The following is a 16,811-nucleotide window of genomic DNA, read 5'->3' as shown; positions in this document are numbered from 1 at the left end:
GGTAGGAGGGCTCCACACTGTTAAGCTTGGTACACACTACAGCTTTTTCATCCAATTATCGTGACAAATCACATGACAAACAACTGTTTTGAAACATATCACATTAGTGTGTATGCTCCCATGATCATGTTCTATCGTACCAGAATGTCTCTTGCAAACCAACACTTTCATCAGCATTTGCAAATCCAACATTCTGTCATACCAGATATACACAGGAGCTGGTCAGGTTTTGTTCCAGAGGTCTTCTGCTTCTTTCATTCCACATCAAAGGGGCATATTTAACAAATTGTGATGCCCCAATGTGTCCCCTGCATATTTATTAAAGGTGCATCGCAGCAGATATCGTGGATATCTGCTGCTTTGCATTCTGCTTCGTTTTGGGGAGCAGTCACCATTTAATAGTATGGTGACTGCTCCCTCTTGCAATCTAACAAGTTGGCGTACATTATCATAAATGAGAAATCTCAGTGCTCCGAAGAGCAGAGCTGGACAGCGCATGTGTGGAGGGATCATGTGATCCCTCCCTGTCAATCACCGCTCTCTCTCTGCAACTGTAGTTGCAGAGATCGAGCGAGATGTTTGTGCGCATGTGCAGGTCTTTGAACTGCACATGCGCAATTGCTAAAAGAAGAAGACTGTAGAGGACGATGAGGTGATCCAGGGACATTGCGTTCCGAAGAGGCGGGTAAGTAGGATTTTTTATTATCACAGAAACAGCAGTTTTTAGGAACTGCTGTTTCTGTGCTGGATTGTACATAAATGTGAGAAATAGTTCAATCCTTATTATTGCGATAAGGATTGAAAACTATTTTTCACTTTATGTTAATATTGATAAATGTGCCCCAAAGATGTTCATTTCAACCATGTATAAAGTTATGATCGCTCCTCGCCCACTCGAGAAAACATATATCGAGACTAAATGGGACGAGGAGATGAGGATGACTCTGAAGAACGAAGATTGGTTTACCATACGTCAAAGATTATTTAAAAGCTCTATCTGTGTGAGAGTTAAATAAAACACCTATAAGCATTACTACAGGTGATATCTAGTTCTCTCCAAGACACATGCATTTGTCCCATCCACTTTGTGCCTGTGCTGGTGCCAATCCTCTCAAATGGGCACAATTGGGCACACTTGGGGAAGTTTTTCCAAACTGGCAAAATTTTGGTTCCAAGTCACTGACATTCATATAACTCAGTCACAGGATTTTTTTTTACTGCCTGTCCCAATTCTAGGGATACATAAATATCTTTATAGATTAATATGTCATATCTGCAAACACACCATCCACCAAAATGCAGCTGTCTGGAGGCCCCCTCAACCCCTCCTTCTAATTTTGTAAAAACTCAAATAAAAAAATAAGTACATTTTTTCTGCAATGAAGTTACTTACTTTCATATTATCAAAATAGATGTCTTCCTAATGATTTTTTTGGTATCAGATCTCTATATATAAGCCGGATGCTGCTGTCAAAACCTATGACATAATATAACATCTCTAAACAACACCTTTGTTTTGTATTTGGTGAATAGGATGATGTCAGCATTATCAGTGACACTTCCAGGGAGCTCTCAAAAACAACAACACACTGTCACAAGATGAAGCATAGGGGATTTCATGCAAGGTTTACCTACAGAGGTGATTTTAAACACAACAATTCTAGCAGTTACAGTACAGTTTTTACTAATACATTGTTGAGTAGTAATAGATCTTCAAAGATGACTACTGTCTGGAAATGAGCAAATGCCTCATGCTGAGCCTGATAGTTATTTTTTTTTTTAGTGTTGATGTTCAAAGAATAAAGAATAAAACCTGATAAAGGAGATTTAACTAACAAAATAGGTAAATGTGAGTTAAAATAAAAATTATTCCACTGCCTACGATATAACACAGGTTGCATTTATTTAATTACTAAATGTACATGTTACCTTTTAAAGTAATGCTAATAGATTGCTTATTAAAAAACATCACTACTGTTTTATTTGTAACTTTCTGGTGATGGCTGTTTTAGATTGTACATTTTAATATGAATATTATTGGGTTTACCTGTTCACCCTTAATAGGTACACCTGCTTGTTAATGCAAATATATTATCAATCACTTGGCAGCAACTCAATGCATAAAAGCATGCAGACATGGTCAAGAGGTTCAATTGTTGTTCAGACCAAACACGAGAATGAGGAAGAAATGTGATCTAAGTGACTTTGACCATGCAACGATTGTTGCCAGAATAGTTCTTAATGGGCTCTAACAAGGGTGATGAACATCAAATCCATGAATCCAGGAAAAAAAACAACTTACTTTGGATGTTTATATTGGTCAATCAGGGACACTTCTTCCACAATATCTCCTCCAACATTACGAACCAGATCATAAAAATCATTTTCCAAATATCCATCATTGGGAATCCAGAATGAAATGTCATTGCTCAAAGAAGGAAACTTGCTGATTGGCTAAAAGAAAAGAAAGAATATTCAACTCACATGGCAACAATCAAAATTCCTGGTTACTGGTTCCTGGTTACTTTGAGAAATGATCTTAGATAATTAGAAATAACAAATAACACGAATATTGCTTTCTTTTAATTTTCTAATATGACACTGCCATAGATTTGACACATTTTACAATATAAAATGTAGCTATGATTTGGCTCTATTAAGAAAAATGTATGTACCATACAGACAACTTTTCAGTGTTATAATGATATTTTGAGCTGGATCAGATCTTGGTGGATGCTCTAACTTTAGCAATAGAAAGGAGGCGATGAGTGGTTTGGAGGGGATGGGGACCATTCCCAAATTTGCTGTAGGGAACAATTATTTACAGTTACACCACTGAAACTACTGCTGTCAGCATTTGAAAATGATATGGAAATTCTCATGAAGGGTCAAGAATAGTTACTATAAAATGTAGAGATACGTAATCCAAGTTGTGAAACTGTATGAAACCGCAGCACCATCAAGTACAGGAAATAACTATTCGCAACCCTTATATTATGACTTATTCCAGTATACTAAACAACTAAAGAGCAAAACTGCCCAAACACTCAAACTATAGTCATCATCTGCACACACTGAAACAACCTAGTTGGCCAACCGAACTGCTGCTTACTGTATATGGACAGTTTTGTGCTTGTGTTAACTACATGCGGTGGTCAACCATTGAGTACGGCTGAGTAAGCATGAAAAATATTGCATATATTTAAAACAGCAATCTGTATGGTTAGTATAAAATTTACTTAACAGTCAATGCTAGTGTCAAGAGTGTAACTAAAAATGTCTGGAGCTCATAGCAAAATTGTGAAAAGGCTCTCTACACACTATCAAAGAGTCATACCACCACAATGCCTGGTCCATTCCCAGTCAGTATCCAATAAGACAGAGTGATAATGGTATTAGTAGCAATCTGGTACATTAGTTTGAATTACATATACAGTCACTTTATCCTCATTATACTCAAAATCATATAATTGCCCAGATAAGTTCATTAGGAAACCATATTAAGTTTGCACTTTGAGACTTATGTTTTCCTCTGGGTCAGGCCCCCCTGCGCTGTTGTGTCCCATAGCTGTCACATGACTGGCTATGGCTAGTGTTACTCCCTTCTCTAGAGTAATAAATGAGAATAAATCCATTTATAATTAAAATATTGTATCTGGCTTAATTATATCATTCTTAGGTTTACTGAACTGCAGCCATTTGTGCACAATCTGCAAACCATTAGCATGCAAATTAAGGAAACGCATGCAAAAAGAAATGCAAGCAACAATCTGCTTGTTAAATTACACTTATATAAGACAAAATCAGCTTTCCAAAATAACCTAATTGTGAAAATGCCTTGTATAAACACAAGCTAAAACAGAATCTGTGATTAATCCTGGATTAATGAAACCCTCAGTGAATCAACTGTGAAATCAAAGGGATTTCACAGCCTGTTATATGAATAAACCTGTCAAATTAATTCATTTTCTACAAAAGAGATGCAAAACAATATGAGTGAACTACCAGAATATATAGATGAGTGGCCTATATTACTTATCTCTTAAATTGCCATTTTAAATAAAATGCTTCATATCATAGTCCCAAGTAAGCAATTATGAGAGTTGCCACACACAAAAAAATACATTTTGGAATAATTGTTTTTATGCTTGTCGCAAGCTGAAAAACAAAAATCATCTGGTACAATACAGCAAAGTAGCTTGAAATAAATCTGAAGTGTGCCAAGCAGCAAAACTGCAGAAGAATAACCTGTTTTTAAGGAAGCAGTTATTTTTATCCATTCATCACCTCACTATGCAACTGATCTACATATCTTTCATTTCAATGCTTACTAGGCCTTGACTGGTGCCGATGATCTTTCAGCAGATCTCTCTTTAGTTCTAATTCAAAAACTGAGAGTCCAAAACAGTGCATAATATTAGAACTTGAAATATTTTGATATTAAGGTTTGGTTAGTAAGATTGTATTAAATGCTTGTACACATTAAACATGCCTAGGTGTTATTAAAGTAATGCATTAGTTTTCAAATAAGCATTGCATAGGCGATTGTGTTGTGTTTCCAACGCACAAAGTGATTTATTTTAGCAGATGTAAATAGTTAACAGTTCAATACATTATTATATTAAGATACAGTACAGTACAGCCAATAACAAAAGATACATACATACCACTGCGCTAACCACAGGCACCAGTGAACAGTAATTTACCCTTAAATACTGTGATCAGAGTAGACTGAGGCTAGTGGGGGTGCTGCTATGATTATATATACAGTCAGTGTTACAGAGTGTACAAAGCCGATGACGTGGCTTGCTTCTATAGGTCCAGACTTCAGATGGGTCCAGGGTAAACAGGTCATAGGCTGGTTCAATCTAAGGAATCCAAAGGTGGGGGTCATCTCTCCAGGGGATGAGCTCTGTTCTTCCCGCCTGAATCTCCAGTTACAATTAGACTATTAGCATTTTATGGTCAGTATCATATTAAAGGTTTATTCCCTAACATCAATAACTAGAGTATGCAATGTGTGATCTCTTCGCCGAATGCACCGGACAGCTGCTGATGAATAGGGGTTTAATATACTTGACATGACACCTTTCCTATAACCCGAACCTTAAATAACACTGAAGTGTACATATAATCATATTATATAAACTAATAATAAACTAAATACTATCTGCTCATAAATGACTGTGTAACGGAACCAATATGAATATGAATTACATAAATAACTAAATGTTGTAATGCGAGTGTGTACGTGTGTATTTTACCTTGCGATCGCCGCATGCCACGTGTAGCGTGGCATACTGAGTGCAATCGAGCAATAAAACAATATTAACCAATATACTTTCGTTCATCCAATTATACGACTTTGACAGTGTGGATATTTTACACATTGATACAAAATAACAAATGCTGTATTTTTTAATTTCAGTTCTATTGACTTTGCACGATAAGAAAAATAACAAATGCATTAAATAGTCATTAATAATAACACAATATTCCTTAGTGCTGCATAGCTAGGGGTAATATAGCAGTTCGTATAGAGGCAAACTGAGTTGAATCAACCAACAGACTAAATTGCTGCAGCATTTGTACCTTATGTTGCCCTTCTAATCAATGGTATTTTACCTTTTGAAATAAAAACACAAGATAGTTCATTCATGCTGCCAACTGTCCCCAATTTCCAAGGACAGTCCCAGATTTAGCTTTAATAATGGAAAATGTTATCCATATTTGATCCTATTTTTCAATACTGACTGCTCATTACAATTTCTCTTATTCATCGTATTGGATGTTAGTCTCATTGTCTCATGATATTTTTGAGGTAATACTGAAGTGGAGTATTTACAATGCTAGAAAAGTGCATTATAACCAAGAGTAACAAGTACTAAGGCTCACCTACATCAGTAGTTCTTATTTGTACACTAAGGGAGCACTTTCCCTATGTTAAAGAGTATCCCAGTTATGTCATTGAATCAACTAGCAATTGCAAAATATTGCTATTGAATCCATGCTGCTTTTGCAGTTACTAAAACATTGTGTTTTTTTCTTGCAATAACTGAAACAATTTTTAAGAGTAGGGATAAGGGAAGTGGGAGTGGTTGCACCAATTGTTCAAGAGTGAAATACCCTTTATCATATAGAAATTAATTAATTTTCCATTTAATCCTTATTATCCAATAAGGGGTGCATCAAAACCCATAGTAATCAGGTCAGAACAAAGAAGATGCACTAACAACTCCTTATGATTAGATTATCCAAAAATTTTGGGATTTCATCAAATTAGTGGGTATATAAAACTTAACCTTTATTCTGATTACTAAAATTATCTAAAAACAGCGAAATATTTCCAACAGAAATAAAATTGATTAATTAAATTATGTAATAAAAAAGCTGGTCATACCTCAAAAAGTATCAAATCACAGGTTCTGGGAGGAAGTAAATATTATAGTGGTATTCATATTCTCTCTATATATAGTGACCTATATATACTGCATATGTAAACCCCTCTGTGATATGTAATTGCAGTCCATTTACATGCCGTTATGAGGTATGTTCCAGTATGTTCCTATTAAATAGGCTGTGGGCTCTGTATTTACTTTACTAGAATCTCTGTGTTTTTTTTCACCATAATTCCAATTAACTCATTCCCACTATGTACATTGTCTTGATATCCCCTCCAGTTCAGTAGAAGGATCCATTGGAGATCAAATGGAAGCACGAGATGTGACCATGCCATCTGAAGACTGGGCCATAGTTAAAAAAAAACCTAGCTAAAACCTCAATATATGTTTGCATCAAGAGAAAATGAGTATAACATTATTATCGCTGGTACCATGTGCCCTTCAGGTTACATACCATCTATCCTTCTTCACCTGAACTTTGTTGGAGAAACTGTGAACAGACAGGTTCCTTCAGACATATTTAGTGGAGCTGTCCTAAACTGCATACTTTCTGGTCAGAGATTAGAGATCTAATTATTTCCTTATTTAATATTCAAATCCCAAATTCACCAGAACATTGGTAACTCCCTCTTTTAGTTCATGATGCCAAAAAATGTTCCAATAAATTGGTCAAATACATTTGCGCAGTAGCTACTTGCCTGATCGCCTCCAAATGGGAATCACCCGACACTCCTGTGCTCTCCTCTGCAATTGGTAAAATATGGTCTGTTTACACAATGGAGTTTATGTCTAACACCATGGGCCCATGGTTGGATTTTTTCGTTTCCAGCTTGCGCCATATTGTAATATTTAAGCAAATTTATTATCCCTCTGTTATAATTGTATCCCTTATTTACTTAGACTAGCATAAGAATCTTATTGCATTTGTTTTTTATCCCTGATTAATTCTCTTTTTTACAAGCTTACCTTACCTCCGTCTTCATATCCCTTCCCTTCCTTTCCATTTAATATTAAAACCTCAGCGGACCTATTGTAAGTTTAACTGTATTCTTCTTGACTTCTGGTTATCTGTTTTGCTACCTAGAATATTTATTTGTCCAATATTTAGTTTCATTCTTTCGTTTAATTTTTAACTATTTAAATAAACATCTGTATTTTTCTATAATATATTATAGTACATTATTTTTTTTAGAAATATGAAATGCTGATATGGTACTCTTTCGTATTATTTGAGTATCCAACATATGTATATAAGATTGAGCTACACAATGTAAAATGCAATCCACTTCATTTGCCTAAAGTATCTATATGATAAATTAATTGTATGGCTCTAAGATAACAGAAAAGGAATTACTTTAAAGATATTACACCTTTTTGGTGAACAATTTTAAAAAGTAACCCCCCACCATCTCTGCGCTGTAGGGGTCCTAAAGAAATTAAGCCTCTACAAAGGAGAACCTGTATAGGAGTGAGCAGCAAGGAGGAACAAATTTAGCGGATCACCCTTCTTCTTCTATCTTTGTGACCTTTCTGGCTTCTGACATAATGATTTCCATAAAATAACTATTGTCACTTGGAATTTAAACATTGTCAGCCAAACTGATCATGAATAAATATCACAACTTTCAAATATCAATCCTTTTTAAACTCTTCACCATCTCCCACTCTACTGCCCCTATATCTCTAACCTCCTCTCCATTCACACTCCCAATAACTCCCTGCGCTCAGCCAATGACTGTCGCCTCTCCTCCACTCTGATCACCTCATCCTACTCCAGAATCCAAGATTTTCTCCCGTGCTGCTGCCCTTCACTGGAACGACCTCCCTCACTCAATCCGTCTGTCCCCTAACATATGCTCCTACAAACGGGCACTTAAAACTCACCTGTTCCTTAAAGCCTACCAGTCATCCACCTAACCCTTTCGCCTATCCTCCGCTCATTATCTCCTCTCTCCTCCTGGCCTCTGTCTTCACTCCTCCCATGCTATATCCCCTTAACTGACTCCCTTCTGTGCCTGATGTCTGTTTACCATCCCATAGAATGTAAGCATTTATGAGAAGGGATCTCTTCCCTCCTGTCTCTATACCTGTTCTTCTGGTCCCTCTATACTGCAATAGCCATGCCTGGAGTTTCTGAAGTCTTGGTATTATTTGTAGAGATGGGCGGGCTCGTTTCCCCGAGATCCGAATTCATCCGAATTTAGCCTATCCGAGTACCGAGTCGAGCACGCTCGGTACTCGGGCAAAACGTCATTGTGACATATTCGTATTTCTGAGCTCGGTTCTCGCGAGATTTGAAAAGCATAAATACCAGCTTCCACAGCAATCCATCGCCATTTGACAGAGGGAGAGAGCAGGGTTAGGTCACAGGCTATATCAGCGCAGGGACAGAGCAGTAATTGGACACATTATTGTTTCTATTCTATACAATTCTAATCCTAATACCAATTGTTACAGCAGTAAGAGGAGGATAGAGGGGTTTTTTTTTTCAATTTCTGGCACTCCAAGTGCTTTTGGGGTGTCCCTTATTCCCCATTCTTTTGCAGTAATTTTTCTGGCTGTCAAAAGTCATATTTGTCAGCGGTATTCAAAACAATTTTTAGCACTACAAGTACTTTTGGGGTGTCCCTTATTCCCCATTCTTTTGCAGTAATTTTTCTGGCTGTCAAAAGTCATATTTGTCAGCAGTATTCAAAACAATTTTTAGAACTACAAGTGCTTTTGGGGTGTCCCTTATTCCCCATTCTTTTGCAGTAATTTTTCTGGCTGTCAAAAATCATATTTGTCAGCAGTATAAAAAACAATTTTTAGCACTACAAGTGCTTTTGGGGTGTCCCATATACCCCAGTGTTTTACTGTAATTTTTCTGGCTGTCAAAAGTCATATTTGTCAGCAGTATCTAAAACAATATTTAGCACTACAAGTGCTTTTGCCTCATTAAAATGGATTCAAAGCAGTCCACATATGAGCAGAATCAGCAACCAGGTTCTGTCACCAGTCCTGATGGTAGTGTTCCCAGTACGTCATCTGGGAAAGGCGATGTCAAACTACATAGTCTTTTGAAATCAGGCAAAAAAACACACACCCCAAAAAAATTTACCGTGTTGAAGCGAAAAAGAAGTGTAAGTGAGGAAAAGTTAAATGCAGATAAAAAAAAATTACCAACACGCCATTCTACACACGCAGTGGCAAAGAGAGAATGAGGCCTTCGCCTTTCTCTATTAGTAGCAGATCAAAAAATGTTACCGAGCCTTCTTCTTGTACAGTCACTTGTGACCAAGCAAGACCAAGTCATTTGGAGTCTACAAGTGGGGCACTACTGTTACGCGACAAAGCCGAGCTGAAAGATAACAGTAAGGCATTACAGGATAATGTATGCTGAATCAGAAATGACACCATTCCCTGTGGAGAGTCCATCCAACAGTGGGATGTCTAATCGTGAGCATTCTGTTAGTGTACCCATAAAGAAGGGTCCTTTCAGCAGTTCTGCTGATGTGTGCCTGAACAGCCCGAGTGTAGCCGGTGATACACAAATTGAGGATGCCACTTTAGAATTAGAGGAGGATGAGGGGGAGATTTGTGTAGGCGACGAGGGCGCTAATGAGGATGTTGCTGAGGATGAGGTTGTTTGTGTAAGTCCTGCACCAGTGGCAGCAGTTCTGGCACGTGACAAGAAAAAGACCATTGTCATGCCTGGCCATAAAACAAAAAAATCCACTTCTTATGTGTGAAATTATTTCTATCCCAATCCAGACAACAACTGTATAGCCATTTGTAGTGTATGTCAAGCCACAGTCAGTCAAGGGAGGGACCTTAACCATCTTGGAACCTCATCTATATTGCGCCATTTGACGAGAGTTCATGGCAAAGTGCTGGGAAAAGCTGAAAGTTTCTCCAAAAAAAATTACAAGCACTCCATCATCAGCTAGGACCCTCCGGTCACCGGCATCCCGACGGCTACAAAATACACCCACCACACCATCCTCATCAATATCCTCAGTAGCGCTCAGAGTTAGCCCTGCATCCCACTTATTAAGGCTGGATGACTCCTGCACTATTATTGATTCCTCTGAAGAAAGCGTTAGTCCCACTGCTGCTGCTGTTGCTGCTGTGAATCGTCAGCCCAGAGGAAGGCCAAGAAAAAGTGCAGTACTACATTTCAACAATTAACTGTGAAACAATCATTTGCTAGGGGAAGCAAATATGACAGCAGTCACCCAGTCGCCAAGCGAATCACAGACGCCATGGCTGCCATGTTAGTGTTAGATTTGCGCCCAATTTCCACAATAAACGTAGCTGGTTTTTCACAGTTAATTGAGGTTTTGTGTCCGCGTTACAGAATTCCATCGCGACACCATTTTTCCCGTAAAGCTATTCCACAACTATACCAAAAAGTGTGTACAAATGTAGAGATTGCGCTGAAAAATGCCATTCTGCCCACTTTCCACTTAACCACAGATATGAGGACCAGTGGAAGTGGTCAAACCAAAGACTATATGACTGTGACAGCCTACTGGGTTGGTCATTCACCTTCACCAGCAGGAACAGCAGCAGCATATACACCACTACGTAACATTTGTCACAGGCAGGCCACTCTTTGTATCACCGGCTTCACTAACAGGCATACAGCTGACAATTTGTTATGCAAACTGAGAGATGTGATTGATACATGGCTGATACCACTTGGATTCTCCCCAGGATATGTCATTTCTGATAACGCCAACAATATAGTGCGAGCATTACAGCAAGGTGATTTCCATCACATTCCCTGTTTTAACCACACCATCAACTTGGTGGTGCAGAGCTTCCTACGAAATAACTGTGAGGTGCAGGTAGAAGCTTTCGGTGACCCGTAAGAGTTCAGGCCATTTCAGGCATTCTGCCACAGCATGTAGGAGATTGCAGCAGTTCCAAGAGCAGTTTAACTTGCCCTGCCACCAACTTAAGCAAGAGGTGGTAACTAGGTGGAATTCCACCCTGTATATGCTTCAGAGGATGGAGGAACAGCGCAAAGCCATCCAAGCGTATTGCACAAGCCATGACATTGGGAAAGAAGGGGGGATGTATTTCACTCTTGCACAGTGGGAAATCCTTTCAGTGCTGTGCAAGGTGCTGAAACCATTTCAAGTTGTGACATGTGAAGTGAGTGCAGATTCTGCTAGTTTGAGCCAAGTCATTCCTTTAATTAGACTATTGAAAAAGCAGCTTGAGAAACTGAAGGAGATGAAAGCAAGCAATTCCGCAAAGTATGTTGGCCTTGTCGATCAAGTACTTAATTCGCTTCACAATGATCCTTGAGTTATTAAGTTCTTGAACTCGGATCAGTATGTTTTGGCCACTGTACTTGATCCAAGGTTTAAAACCTACATTGAGTCTTTGCTTCAAAATGAACGAGATGTGAATGTTTGCAAGGAGCTATTGCTCAGCAAGTTGTCCGCTGAACTGGGCCTTGGCTTGACGACGTGTCCACCTTCAGTTTCTCAAGCAGCTTGTCACGGTCCGGAGACTGGATAGGAGCCCAGTGGCAGGGAGGAAGGCTGGCTAACAGGAGATGAGATGGAAGAAAGGTCAAACAAGCCGGGTTCTGTACACCAAGCCGGGTTCTGTACACAGAGAGGTGTAGAGGTCCAAAGGTTGAGGCAGAAGCGAAGTGGACGGGAAGCCAAGGTCAGTACACGTGTAGTAGATGCTGCTAGACAGGAACAGCAACAGAGGCAGGAGCTAGATCACAGGCACAGAGCACAATAATCAGGCACTGGAGACAGGAACTGGCCAGACTTTTATAGGAAGTCAAGGGGTGGAGCCAAGGCATGCTGGAAGATCAGGAGATCACTGGAATTGATATAGAACACCAAATAAAGGCAAGGAACTGTCCAGCAGCCAGAATAGCTCAGTCAGCAGAGCAGCAGTCCATAGAAGTCCTGGGTTCAAATCCTGACACAGCTGCTGCTCGTAAAAAATAGAATTTTCAAAAAAGAAGCAGGGAAGATGCAGAGGGCAGACCAGAACAGTTTAACATCTGGGCTGGTTTGAAGGATTTTTCAAAAAAATGTGTGACCTTGCCCATAACTCCATCCAATATGAGTATTAACATGCAAAGGATGGTGGAGGATTATTTTCAAGAGGTAATTGATATGGAAATGTGAGACAGTCCCTTTCCTTACTGGGAAGAAAAGCAGGCAATTTGGAAACCCATGTACAAACTTGCTTTGCAATACTGAAGCTGCCCACCCTCCAGTGTGTACTCTGAACAAGTGTTCAGCACAGCAGGGAACTTAGTCAGTGATCGCCGTAGAAGGTTACTTCCCAAAAATGTTGAGAAAATGATGTCTATAAAAATGAACTACATCTTAAACGAGGAAGGCCTTCACCATCTAAGACATCCAAGCACTGACTGTTCTCTAATGGCGGATTCAAGCGGCGATGAATTGATAGTCTGTGATGATGACGTACACACTGATGAGGGTGAGGATGAAGCTGAAGATGATGACGATAACATCTTTTTAAAACTTTCTATTTAAGTGTAGGGTGCAATCTGCCACCAAAGAGGAAAGGGACTTGGGGCATTTCCATATCACGTACCGTCTTGAAAGGCTGCTGTTTGGCCAATTTCTCCTTAAGGGTAGGGTGTCATAGACAGAGTGACCCCAAACTGGCTTTGTCCACTTCTCTTAATATTGTACAGTTTATAACGGCTGAAATTTTGGGTATTTTATACAAGTGGAGGGGGGCCTAGAGAGACAGAAACCAAACTGGCTTTCTCCATTTCAATTCATATTGTACAATCTATAACGGTTGAAATTTTGGGTATTTTATACAAGTGGAGGGGGGCCTATAAAGACAGAAACCAAACTGCCTTTGTCCATTTCAATTAATATTGTACAGTCTATAACGGTTGAATTTTTTTGGTATTTTCTACAAGTGGAGGGGGGCCTATAGAGACAGAAACCAAACTGCCTTTGTCCATTTCTTTACATATTTGACTATAAGTGTAGGGTGTAATATACACCCAAAGACGATGGCTGCATTGCCAATATGCATAGATGGAGAGGAAGACAATCTGGTTGTGTGTAGAATTAATGAAGGCCTACCAGGAATTAAACTGTTTTTTTGATCATTTATTAGCTTTACCACTACATTACTTATCCAAGAAACAGGTGGAGCACTAAATTTGGTTCTTTTATGACCAAAAACATTGATTTTTGAACAAAATAGCAAAACAAAACCAAACAAAGCAAAAACCAAAACACGCAATGGCGGTTTGGCAAAACCAAAACACGACGGTAATCCAGATCCAAAACCAAAACCAAAACCAAAACACGGGGGTCAGTAAGCATCTCTAATTATTTGTGTATTGTTCAATACTGTTTCACCCTGTATAGTCTACTGTTTGCACTGTGTACGGAGCGGCAGAATTCTTTTGGTGCCTAACAAATAAAGAATAATAATAATAATAGTAATCCCAGAGCATCTTATGACTCACAATATGATACCAGGGGCAGAGGATAATCTTAAAAAGCTAAATCAGATGAAGTGGGAGTTCAGTCTAGGAGAAAATATTAGATTGTTGGCGAAAGGATGGATTTTGGAAATAATGACAGGTGTATGAAAAAATCTAGAGGGGATGAATAAAATGCAAATCAAAATGTTTTACATTTACAAAAGAAAAATATTCTATGTGCATGTATATATATTTATGTATATGATCAGAATGGATAAATTGTAACACCTTGCATACCAGTGTGGATTGATTCTGCGTGCAAGCCCAGTGTGAATGGTTTCAAATACAAGCTTGTGTACATGTTCAGTAAGCTTGGGATCTACACGCAAGTTATGTATCAGAGTGGATGTGCAGTCTTTCCATGTCCTCTAAAGTTGCTAGTAATACTCATGTGTAAATAAACCTCACTTTGACATGGGAACCCTGGTTTGATGCCTATAACTAGCACTTTTTAACAAACAACAGGGGCATATTTATCATTGGGTGAAAGCCCCAATGGCCAGCAAAATGGGTGAATTCAGAGTCAATAGGTCTTGGCCCTATACATCAAGGGGTGAACGTTGGTGATAAGACTGTATTTCTTTTTTTTTTTCTTTTCATTTTTATAACTATTTTCTAAAATTTATTTATAGTGGAGCTGAAAGCCCTTCCAGTTTCATGAATCAGCTAGCCAGGTCATGCGTGTGCAGATCCCCTGAGATTGGCCCGGAAAAGCAGTAAGTCAAAGGGTGGCTAACTCCAGTCCTCAATGTCTACCAACAGGTCATGTCTTCAGGATTTCTCTTTGCAAAAACAGTTGGGATAATTACTGACCCAGCCAAATAGATTAACTGACTTGTGCGTGAATAAAGAAATCCTGAAAACATGAGCTGTTATTAGCCCTTGAGGACTGGAGTTGGGCACCTCTACAATAAGTTAATGAAAATTCTAATTGCAGGTAGTTTCCACACAGCAAACACAATCCTGTACTGTATGAAAGCAGCTGGGGGCAGCATCTTTGGACACTGGATTGCATGGTAGATTGATGGGAGAGGAGAACGGAGAACAAGTTGGCCACAATGCACTGTATATAGTTACATTTTTTAGGTGGAACATCCCTTTCAGTTTAAGGTATGTAGGCCAGCTGTGAAACTGAAGCCAGAGAGGAATTGGTGGCTAAGATAACACCATCAGCAGGCATTCAGTTCTATAGTGTAAACAGAGCATAAAAATCAAAGCATGTCAGGTTATATTATAAGTGTGATCTATTAAGACTTGACACATCCTGCTGTGTTAGTATTGCACAAGTTGTTTTAATCAATTTATAGGTATTAATGTCAAAGTTGCTGAAGATTACATAAAAAAGACATGTCAAATAATATAAATATTCAATGAAAGTAGAATTTATAAAGGCAGTTAGCCAAGTTTAAAAAATGTAATGTAAACTCAGGTTAGAAGACATTTTGTACCGGAGGCTTGGAAAAAACAAACTTCTGGCAACTGATTCTCAGGTTTAGACTGAAATAAGTTACTAAAGAAACAAGTAAATAACTGCAAACATTACTGCCTTCAATTTTATTTTAACACGACTGCCAATTTTACGTCTTTTCTTTAAACATTTCAACCTGGCATTTGGAATGTCATAACAGCCTACAACCATGACATAAGTGGGGCTATGGTGCTTTTTAAATGCCCAATGCTTCCTTATAAATGAAATGTGCAGCATCTGTAAGTGACCTTTACTGGTTTCTACAAATGGAACATTCCAGCATTTGGCCTAAATTACCAACCCTATAAGTTACAGCAATATCATACCAAATGGTAGTCTATGACATGTTTTGACATTCTGTGAAACACAAGGTAACTAACTTGGCTACTGTTCAGTTTTCCATTTCCCATTAACAAATATAACAGTGGATCAGCATGTTCAGCTTTGAGTTATACACTGTATTTATTAACCTTAGAAAAGCAGTCTTTTGCTAATTGTTTTATGCATGATTAAATTCCACAGTGAAGTAGTATACAAAACACTAATTGTTTAAAATACTACAAATATAAAATGTAATTGTGATGCGGTTTTAATAAGTTGATTCATGAACCACAAGTACATTTTAACTGCTGCTCAGTAACACTTCCTTGATTGTTATGGAACATAAAATTAAGTTTAAAGTTGTTGTTTGATGTGAAGCACATGCCTCTTGTACAAAAGGATATGCTACAAGCACTCATTTACATAAGCTTTCAACAATGTCTCTCAACTTTAATCCAAAGCCAGGGATGCTGTCGAACTTTCTACTTGATCAAATCAGTAAGTAGCAGTGCTAAATGGGTAGATGGAAGACTAAATGCCCTGTTCCGCTCATTGGGTGCCTGTGAACTGAATCAAAAGTTTAAGGAGCACACTATCTTTGACAGGATACCATCACTAACAGCCTAGTTGCTTAATGTTGGCTGCCACATGAAAAGCTGGCTGCCATGTTGACAGGTGATTTATAAACATCGTATCAAGCTTCAGGAACATCTGATAGGATTGGTTATATAAAGATGGTGGTCAACAAGTGGTTAAATCAGAAATGAGTGAATCTTAACTCTACAATTTTTTTGAACTATATCTCATGGTAATCTTCTATCCTACTAGCTTGCTGAGTGTGATGCGAAATAGAATTTTGAAAAGCATGGGGTGCAAACGATTGCTCATCTTTATAAGGGGTTCTTAAATTACATGTAACAGTTGTAATATTTTGAATTTTTATATATGTGTTATGTACACTAGCACAAATATATGGCTGGCTATTGTTTTCCCACTTATGGAGGGATTCAATTTAATGAGAAGTCACATCAGAGTCTCGGGTGATTTGTACTTGCGTGCATTTTTGGGTATTACGGTAAGCAAAATATTGCTGATTTTAGTACCCTATCATCCAGCTACA

General features: G+C 38.4%; 1 protein-coding gene across 2 annotated transcripts in view; it reads right to left on the bottom strand.

Annotated features, from left to right (window-relative positions):
* The window catches only part of FARS2 (phenylalanyl-tRNA synthetase 2, mitochondrial), a 347,780-nt gene that overhangs the window by 79,102 nt on the left and 251,867 nt on the right, over window positions 1-16,811 (bottom strand). For both annotated transcript variants that reach the window (XM_075213015.1, XM_075213017.1), the window contains one exon: window positions 2,303-2,454. In XM_075213015.1, the coding sequence (XP_075069116.1) occupies window positions 2,303-2,454 (152 nt within the window). The remainder of the gene's footprint in view (window positions 1-2,302; window positions 2,455-16,811) is intronic.

The sequence above is a fragment of the Mixophyes fleayi genome, chromosome 5 (assembly GCF_038048845.1).
Source record: "Mixophyes fleayi isolate aMixFle1 chromosome 5, aMixFle1.hap1, whole genome shotgun sequence".
Lineage (NCBI taxonomy): Eukaryota > Metazoa > Chordata > Amphibia > Anura > Limnodynastidae > Mixophyes > Mixophyes fleayi.
This window is presented reverse-complemented; position numbering and strand designations above follow the sequence as displayed.